At 46.7% G+C, this 9,999-nt stretch overlaps 1 protein-coding gene across 9 annotated transcripts in view; it reads right to left on the bottom strand.

The window, feature by feature from the left end:
- ppp1r12a (protein phosphatase 1, regulatory subunit 12A) overlaps positions 1-9,999 on the bottom strand; it is a 111,617-nt gene that overhangs the window by 25,769 nt on the left and 75,849 nt on the right. For 7 of the 9 annotated variants that reach the window (XM_063217144.1, XM_063217146.1, XM_063217145.1 and 4 more), the window contains 6 exons: positions 8,053-8,202; positions 6,431-6,655; positions 5,876-6,013; positions 2,930-3,020; positions 1,445-1,633; positions 475-685 (listed from right to left, as the gene is read on the bottom strand). In XM_063217144.1, the coding sequence (XP_063073214.1) occupies positions 475-685; positions 1,445-1,633; positions 2,930-3,020; positions 5,876-6,013; positions 6,431-6,655; positions 8,053-8,202 (1,004 nt within the window). The remainder of the gene's footprint in view (positions 1-474; positions 686-1,444; positions 1,634-2,929; positions 3,021-5,875; positions 6,014-6,430; positions 6,656-8,052; positions 8,203-9,999) is intronic. The other 2 variants (XM_063217151.1, XM_063217152.1) reach the window with 1 other exon arrangement.

The following is a 9,999-nucleotide window of genomic DNA, read 5'->3' as shown; positions in this document are numbered from 1 at the left end:
AATGAGATATTGTTCTGAAGGAGAATGGAAGAGCTCGAGAGAACAAGTGTAACTTGAAGCTCTTTGCTTTCCCAGCTTCACTGTGTGGGTGTGTGTGTGTGTGTGTGTGTGTGTGTGTGTGTGTGTGTGTGTGTGTGTGTGTGTGTGTGTGTGTGTGTGTGTGTGTGTGTGTGTGTGTGTGTGCTCACATGTGTGTGTGTGTGTACATGTGTGCGTACATCTGTGCGTGCGTGTGTGTGTGTGTGTGTGTGTGTGTGTGTATACATGTGTGTGTACATGTGTGCATGTGTGTGTACATGTGTGTGTGTGTGCCTGCGTGTGTGTGTGTGTGTGCGTACATGTGTGCGTACATCTGTGCGTGTGTGTGTGTGTGTGTGTGTGTCTGTGTGTGTACATGTGTGTACATGTGTGCGTGTGTGCGCGTGTACAGGCGCTCGGGTGTGCGTGCGTGCAGCATGTGTGCGCACTCCTCACCTTTGTCTATATCGCGTGCGGAGGTGCGGGAGTAGGAGGAGGTGATGCCGGAGAGGGAGTTGGGCCGGTTGAGGGAGGAGTAGAGCGCGCTGCCGGAGGAGGTGGTGCTGAGGCCAGAGGAGCTGGAGGGAGTGGAGCCCGAGGAGCCACCCAGACCCAGGGTGCTGCCCACCGAGGAGGTGGAACTGGTCCTGCTGTAGCGCGAGTAGGGCTGTGGAGGAGGAGGGGCGGAGAGACGGAGGGAGGGAGGGGGAAAAGAAGGAGGAGGGGGAGGAGGAAGGGAGGGAGATTGAAGGTAAGAGAGAAACAGAGAGAAGTGGAGAGAGAGGGAAAGATAGGGAGAGAGAGGAAAAGAAAGAGTGTGAGCGAGAGCGAGAGAGAGATAAAGACAGTGTAAGCGAGAAAGAGAGAGAAAGGGATAGTGCAAGCGAGCGAGAGCGAGAGAGAACGAGAGAGAGGTAGAATCCAAATGAGGGGAGTGAGATGAAAAAGAGAGAGGAGGGAAGAGATGGGGTAAAGGAAAAGAGAGGAAGGGAGGACATAAATGAAAGAAAGAGAGAGAAAGGTCACTGAAGGTCAAACGTTGCTGTCAGCAAACAAACAAACACACACTCCATGTGTGTAGTTTGCTCAATTCATTCAGTTCAGTTTCTGATCATCGACATTATTGTTTAACTTGTCAAGTTCACAAGGAGACACAGTCATTCTAGATTCTTTTTACAAAACCTAGACTTGATTGACTTTTCCCTTCCTTTAACACTGCCGCGCACAAGCTGAACACATAAATGAAAGCTCTCGACAGCATAGTTATGCGGGTTATCCAATGGTGTGTGGAGCGAAGTTATTTCGGAAAACAGAGGGAAGAAAATGTCCGTTTATCAAAATATATGTCTACAGAGTGTCATAAAGAGGCATGCGCGCGCACAGACACGAAAATCGTCAAGACGGCGACAGACGGTCAGCCACCCACTTCGTCCGATGTGCTGCTGCGATAGCGTGACCTGAAGTCGTCCTCCTTGGCCTCCGTCTCTTTCTTCTCCTCCTGCTGCTTCTCCTTGTCCTGCTTCTCCTTCTCCTCTTTCTCCTCCTCGCGGCGCGTGCTGCCACGGCTGCGCACGATGGTCTTCTCTGCCTCCTGCAGGTCTGTCAGGGTCACCCCCTGGGGGAAAAGAAGAAGAAACAAAAGAAAAGTTTTAAAAAGGTCACACACCAGGTCAAAAACAATTTGGGTCAAAAGGGTCAACAAGGCTTGCTAAATGTGCTTTAGGTCACAAAGGTGGAAAATTGGAATCAAACGCTTTAGGATCAGAAAGGTCAAAATATAAGTTAATAAGGACTTCAGTTCAAAGGTCAGACCCAGATTAAAAAAATAAATAAATAAATAACCTGGTCATTTCATTTTGTACAGAGAACTCATTCTGTTCACAAACAGGCTTACAGAGCCTTTGAGTGTGTGTGATGCTACACTTGAACTATTGTCAGGTCAAAGAACAAATACTAAATAAAAACGTCAAAAAGGTCAAAGACAAGGCCAAGTGGTCAAGGTCAATGTAAAGGTAAAGCACAAGGTCAAAAAGTTTAACACTACTTTAAAGAAGGAATTCATTCAGCTCAGTAGAGACAATTCAGTCATTCTCTAACATCTGCACTCAAAAGCTGCGTGTTAAGTCAATGTCACAGTAATTATACAACATGGTGTGAGTGCTTTCGAAAGCACTTAGAAACGCTTTTGAAAAATGACAAATTAATCCAGACCAATTTTTTAAAAATTAAGCCATCAAAAATGGTTTACGAGACACGAATTGAAAACAAGTGTTTAATTACTTTCTTGCCTTCTACAGACCAGAGATTTGTTAATAAAGCTGTGCTCATGTTCGGAAGAAAGCCCCAGGAAGCATGACATTAATTCCAGAACAAGAAAGAATGTTGCCCCAAATCATGACGAGGTTAAATAGCGCTAAATCCATAAAGTGTGGCCTTGTATGCTTCCGTCCAGCGGAAAATAATATTCACACAACAAAGTAGCAATTAAAAACTTTGTTTTCTAATCAAATGATTTTCCTGATTTGCTTGTGTTCAATATAAAAACTATTTTCGTTTGGTGACTCATTTCACACTGGCATGTTATTCTCAATTAACCACCCCCCCAATCCTCCTCCATGACTGATGACTGCTCCCTTGCACGGGTGAAGCATAAATGCAATTTCGCTGTGTGCAGTGTTCACTTTTGTGCTGTGGAGTGCTGTGTCCCAATGACAATGAGAGTTGGAGTTTCCCAGTTGAGCTTTCACTTTACTTTCATAGTCAAGTTAAGTTAACTAACAGCTTTGTGACACTGACCATGAATATGACTTTGAGGAAGGGGACTATCCCTCATCCCTATCCTTATATTTTTGCGAACTGTTCGTATACTAAGTATATAAAGATGCAGCTTTCAAATAAACATGAGACTTGCCTGGGTAGACCTCCTGGACTGCCTGGCCTGTCTTGAACGAGCTTTCCTCTGGGACTCCGACTCTTCATCCCGGACAGGAGTGAGGTATGATCTGCACACACACACACACACGCAGGCACGCACACACGGACACACACACACACACACCACAGTTATGCACGGACACAAATAAAAGCAGTGAGCAATGCGTGTACATACTGACCAAAGTTTTAAGTGTATGCAAATATCATGACTGGTGATTAAACAGCAATGGAAACAACTGCTGCATAGTCTGTACAGTCTCGAGGAAGACCATAAAACTCAGTGAAGTCATCTGCCCTGGTCAGACTGGGCACAGAAGTGAAGCGTATTTAAAACTACCGTACTGTACATTTACATAGGGCTCAGCTGGCCAACAGCAGCACACGCATCACATGGATAATGTAAACCATTAGAACACGCGGGTCAATACAAGGGCAAGGAAGCCTGGCAACAAATATATACACACAGAGACACATGCCCTACTCCTTAATCTTAAGCCTCTGGCCAGGCATAAGCACATTAAATACTTAACTTAACTTTTTATTATTTATAAAGACATCAAGTTGTTGACTGGAGAGTCATGACCCGAGAAGGGGAACTGAGTGGATTCAGAAGCGCGCTAAAAATAACTTTTTTTTGGTGAAAAGAAACATCCCCCCCCCTTCTTCTTCCTCCTTTCGCTCTCCCCCAGACCAAAAATATGAACTCCTTCATGATGGCTAAATCTCTCTGCTTGTGACTCCTTGGCCTTCAAAAGAAAAAAAGAGAGCCCATTCCACAGACAGCTGCCTTATAAGGAGAAGTCTGAGAGGTACAGAGAGAGAGAGCAGGGAGCGAGCGAGCGAGCGAGAGAGAGAGAGAGAGAGAGAGAGCGAGAGAGCGAGAGAGCGAGAGAGAGAGAGAGAGAGAGAGAGAGAGAGAGAGAGAGCGAGAGAGCGAGCGAGCGAGAGAAAATCCAGCCCCAGCAGGTGGCTCTCCTCAGGCCAGAAAAGAAAGTAGTGGAGAGGATCATGGGGAGGAAACGAGATGGAACAGAAGACTGGAAGCAGAGGAGAAGAGACTATCAGGGGGCTGGTGGACGAGAGGAGTGAGTGAACGAGAGAAGAGAGGAATCAGGGAGGAGAAGGGAGAAGGAGGGAGATGGGAAGAGAGGAGAAGAGAGTTAGCTGAGGAGAGGAGAAGGGAGTCAGCAGAAGAGAGGAGAAGGGAGTTAGGAGAGGAGAGGAGAGGAGAGGAGAGGAGATGAGAAGAGAGGAGAGGAGAGTAGAGGAGAGGAGAGAAGAGGAGAGAAGAGAAGAGGGTAGAGGGTAAACTGGTGGTAGAGGAAAGGAGGATGGGGGAGGGGGGTATAGTAGGGGGCAGAGAGAGGGGGTCTGGATCTGCTGCCCCAGTGGATAGTCAGTCAGGCAGTTTAACACTCAGCACACGCTGGGCAAACATCAACATGCACACGCACACAGACACACACACATACATAGACACACAGACACACAGACACACACACCCCATGACTCAGCACCAACGGCCTGCTGTGCTGTGCTGTGCTATTGAACGAGAGTCAACAACCTTATCTACAACAAATATATGCTCACTGGTTTGTCTAAAGGCATGTGTGTGTGTGCGTGCATGCGTGTGCCTGATCTTTAAAGAAATGAACTGTGTGCATGGCGGCTATCTTCTACTTCCCTGACAAGTATGCAAGCATGCTTCTTTGTAAGTGCCCACAGACCATGGGCAAAGAATCTTCTAGTAGAGAAAGATATGTTAAAACCCGCCCATCCAATGCAAAGGAGTGTGCTCAAAATTCGGTCTCCTAAGGCAGCGTTTCCCAACCTTTTTTCTTCTGCGTACCCCCTAAGCCATGTTGTCATATGAAGAGTACCCCCTTACGCGTGCTCTATATCTATTCTGCTATCCCAAAGTGGCTACACTCCATGTGTATGTTATTATTACATTTCTCCACGTACCCCCTGAGGTGTGCTCGCGTACCCCTAGTGGTACACGTACCCCTGGTTGGGAAACACTGTCCTAAGGGGGCGTTGTCCCTCCTTCTTCTTCTCTTTTCGTGGTTTTTGCACAAGACGTGCGATACCACCATCTACAGCGCTAAGGGGACTCCATTTATTCTCAACCTCAAGACTCCGAAGGTCTCCTAATCGAAGGTCTCCGAAAGGCGCGTTCATCCAATGTAAAGTGGATACCGGAAAAGAACCTGCCTGATTTATCTCTCGCTCATACACTATTCTCTGCCATGGGCCCCTAGTGGTTATCACGGAGGTTTATACGGTGTATAAAAAGTGCCATTGGGTAGTAGTGGGTACAGTATGTGAAGACCTATACAATGCAGAGTGATGCTCTGTGTGTATCAAAGTGTGTTACATCACCTTAGAGGCTATATGAAATAACATGAAGTGAATTTAACTGGTATTGGACCATCAAAACACAGAGCAATAAAACAACATATGCAAAAAAAAAATGACAACTGATATGATTAAACTGATGGAATGAGCAAAAGTGAACAACTGGACATATCAAAAGATGCATGTCTGTGTGTGTCTGTCTGTGTGTGTCTGTCTGCGTGTGTCTGTCTGCGTGTGTCTGTCTGCGTGTGTCTGTCTGCGTGTGTCTGTCTGCGTGTGTCTGTCTGCGTGTGTCTGTCTGCGTGTGTCTGTCTGCGTGTGTCTGTCTGCGTGTGTCTGTCTGCGTGTGTCTGTCTGCATCTGTGTGGGTCTGCAACTGCGTGTGTCTGCATCTGTGTGGGTCTGCATCTGTGTGGGTCTGCATCTGTGTGGGTCTGCATCTGTGTGGGTCTGCATCTGTGTGGGTCTGCATCTGTGTGGGTCTGCATCTGTGTCTGTCTGCATCTGTGTGGGTCTGCAACTGCGTGCGCGTGCATGTCTGCCTGCGTGCGCCTGTGTGTCTTACCTGCGTCTCTCTCTGCCATCTGGGCCCAGCCCAGTGCCAGTAGTGGAGGTGGTGGTGGTGGAGGCAGTGTTGATGGTGGGGATGACCGCGGCCGATTCCTTCTCCTTCTCCTTGTCCACGCTCTCCTCCGACCAGTACCTAAAAATCATACGAGAGTTTAAAATTCCATAACTTTTCCATGAGTTCCCTGACTATAAAGTGGAATTTCCGTGAGTTGAGGAATGTCGGAACTTTTTGACAGATGGCACGCGTGCCTCAGCCAATGAAGTAGTTGCTGCAAATGCCCCACCATTGATACAAACCAATTGTGTTCCCACCATCCGCCATCACCCTAACGTCACTTAGTGTCTCTGTCAAATACTCCCACCGTCCTGGAGTGCATTTCTCAAAAGCGTAGTTGTTAACAGTTAGCAACTTTGGCAGTTGCCAATGGGAAAATGCATTGCAATTAATGAAGTAGCTAACGTAGTAAGCAACTATGGTTTCAAGAAATGCACCCCTGCATTGCCAAAAGCATGTGTCTGATGGTAGCGTAATAGTTGTAGAGCGTGTTACCTGCTGGTGAGGCTGGTGGAGGAGGGGCGTGTGGAGGTGGTGGTGGAGGAGGAGGTGCCAGAGCTGAGGCTGGACAGCAGGCTGCGGTGGCCCGTGGGGGAGGTGATGCTGCTGCTCCCGCTGAGGGCAGAGGTGGTGGAGGAGGAAGAGGTGGTGGTGGTGGAGGTGGAGGACGGGGCAGAAGAGGAGGTGAGCGAGTCCTCGTTCCTCCGACCAAACGAACCGCTATGGGATGTAGAACATAAAAGGGTGTGAGGAGGGATGAGGCAGGGGGATGAGGAGGGAGGGAGAGAGAGAGAGAGAGAGAGAGAGAGAGAGAGAGAGAGAGAGAGAGAGAGAGAGAGAGAGAGAGAGAGAGAGAGAGAGAGAGAGAGAGAGAGAGAGAGAGAGAAAGAAAGAAAGAAAGAAAGAAAGAAAGAGAGAGAGAGAGAGAGATGGCCATGGTGCAGAAAAAAGGAAGATAAAGAGGCAGAGGCAGAGATAAAGAGAGATGGAAGGATCCCAATGTTAAGCTACCGCTCTTATGATTCTTCATTACCCATATCATATCAACACGCTAATGCAAGCCAAAATGCATTACTAAATAAATTAGCATGCCCCTCCTCCATCCCATATTGATACACCCCCACTATGGCATCACAACAGCCAGCAGAGTTAGGGTAATGATAAGCAGGGTCACTTTTTGAGCAAGATTAAGATTTGCTATTCCTTTCCTAACGGAATGGTTGAAAAAAGTTGTCTGCTGCTAATACAAGTTCTCCTAATTAAAATATTATATGATAAACAGTCGAAATCACATGTTATCGTATCGTTGCCCGGACAGATTACTCAAAAAGTTGCCCTGTATATAATCACCTTTAGAGTTAGATTGACAGATACAGTTAGAGAGAGTGACAGACAGAGGAGAGAGATGGGCACAAAACATGTCAGTAGGCAATCAATCAACGCTAGAGGCTAGTGTTGTGGTGTGGCAGGTGTTTTTCCCAGGTGTGCTTCTGCACAGGTAAAGCCGTGGGTGTTCAGGATTCAGGAGGATACCACCACAGAGAAAACAAGAAGACAGCATCTACCAACTCTGCTACCACAATTACGATTAGTCAAGTAAGGGTCTTACTGAGCCTTCATGGCGATTCAAGTCAATATTGATTATTTAGGCTAACGATTTGATTCTTTTCGATACTTAAGAATGCTACAGGATTCAATTCGATTTGATTAAATCAATGGGTCATATTTTTTTTCAAATTACAGGCTAGGCTTATGTGTGTAATATTTTTATTAATGCATGAGCAAAATAAAATGCCTCACAAAATGAGGGCAATAATACCGGAAATTGAGGAATCGATTAATAACGATTTATCAATTCTCTTGCGGACGAATCGATTAATTGAATCGCCGGCTGTAGGATCGATGCATCTATAAAATCGGTGATTATTTACACCATTATAGTCAAGTCAAGGGGACTCTCAGGAGAAGAAGGACAAACAAAAAATACACATGAAGGTCTTTCATAGGGGATTGAGGTTGGTAGTAGTTTGATTATTTTTGTTTCAATGATGAGGGGAAATAGTTGGGATGGGGAGTGGTTGTTGGTGGTGGTTGTGGTGGGGGGAGTTTCTTGGTACCTTCGGTGAATGCTGTAAGACTGGTAGTAGGACGAGGCCTGCCAGGGTTTAGTGTTACAGGTGTTAGGGTCCAGGCTGGAGGCCGAAGGGGACTTGGCCGGCACGTCCCGCGTGCTGCCGCTCCGGCCCAGCGCTAGCGTGTGGGACGTGCTGCCGTGCGGAGCCATGAGAGGTGGAGGTGGAGGTGGAAGGGAGGTGGAGGAGGGGGTGATGGGGGGTAAGAATTGGTGTGAAAGGGGTGGAAGTGAGAGGGTCAAAGGAGTGGAAGGGATGAAGAGAGGGATAGGGGGAATGGAGGTGATAGGGGGGGGGTAGGATAGGGGGTAAGGGAGACGGTGATGGGTAGGGGAACGAAAAAAGAAGCGATGGGGGATAGTGAGAAGTAGGGGTTGGAGTGTGGGTAAGGGTAGGGGTAGGGAGGCATTGGGTGTGGGTAGAGAGGGTTATGGAGAGGGTAAGGGAGGGGGCAAAAGAGAGCGAGGTGAGGGGGACAGAAGTAGGAGCGGGTAGGTGTAGGGGTATGGGCAGAGGTAGAGATGAGGACGGGTATGGGGTAAAAATGTGGGTGACAAGGGGTAGTAGTGGGGGTGGTGGGTGGGGGGTAAGGGGCAGGAGCGGGCAAGAAAGGCGCGTTAGCTGAACAGCACACATACGTACACACATATATATGCTAACATATATATTCAACAAAACTAAAACCAGAAATGCACGCGTGGTGCACCGACATTTAAAAAGTGATCTATGCACATAATCCACATTCATTCAGATACACACGCTAGCAAAAAAGCATACACAACAACATTGCCACACATAAAATCAAATGACATCAAACAGCAGTAACATACATAAATCAGCAAATAAAACAACACAACAGAAAAATAACATCTAAAGCTCTGCCACAGTTGTGCCTGCTAGCCTGTCCTATTAGCTATTACGAACCTATGGAGTTGTGTATGAAGCGACATTATGAATCTATTCATCATTTATATCTTTCTAACTCAGTACATTGTACCCATTCAGACCTGAAGGATCTTGAACAGGGTCTAAAAAATGTTGCACAGACGCTGCTCCCAGTCTTAATGGGTTAGTTAAGGAAAAAAGTGTTTCAAAACAGCTCAAAATGCTTTCAAATTCAGATGACTCCTTTAACTACATGCTACTTGTAGGCATCAGGTGTGAAACATGGATATGTACAAAAGATATCGTTTTGACCACTTCTTTGTATTGAAATAAATGGCTCCGATTCGCCATCATGTTTAGCCAGTATAACACTACCATCAATCGATGACAAGGAGATGCGCATATTAACGTGTAGGTGGCAGTAATGCAACATCTATGAAAATCGGCGAAAGACTTAACACAACATCCAGTGTTCCAAACGTATGGGTGTGAAGGACGGCAAGGTGGGTCCAACTGTGGCATGTGGTGCAAGGCTCTGCAGTGGGCAAGGGATGTGTATGCCATGGAGGTCTCGTCTGAATTGGCTCCGTATGTCAGCAGGGCATGCACTATACTGGCATCAGTTAAGCCATCTTACCATATAATGTGTAATACTGTGAATTACAACACTGCTAGGTTTGTCAAACAAAACATAATAACAATAACAATAAAAATAATATTCAGCGAGCAAAAACCCTTAAGAAGGGAAATGCATGATTGTGTACGACCTTGGCTACATGTTAGTGCTATTCGATACAATTAGCCTGGAGTTGGCACAGAGAGGACAAGCTGCACGATATGCTGACGGCTGAAGCCTACGATACCGGAATAGAGAACAGCTAAGAGTTGATGGCTGATGGCTCTTGTTGAGAATAACGAAAAGGGAAAGCTACTCAGTGGCACAAGCCTTCCTATGCTGAAGTATTCAAATATGAAGGCCGCTTGTCATGGAGACGTATCCTAATACACTGTTAGATGGAATGATGCGTACAGCCCATGCTTGTCTTC

Source organism: Engraulis encrasicolus, chromosome 15 (genome assembly GCF_034702125.1).
Source record: "Engraulis encrasicolus isolate BLACKSEA-1 chromosome 15, IST_EnEncr_1.0, whole genome shotgun sequence".
NCBI classification, from domain to species: Eukaryota; Metazoa; Chordata; class Actinopteri; order Clupeiformes; family Engraulidae; genus Engraulis; species Engraulis encrasicolus.
Note: the sequence above shows the minus strand (reverse complement) of the source record. Positions and strands in the feature narration are given on the sequence as shown.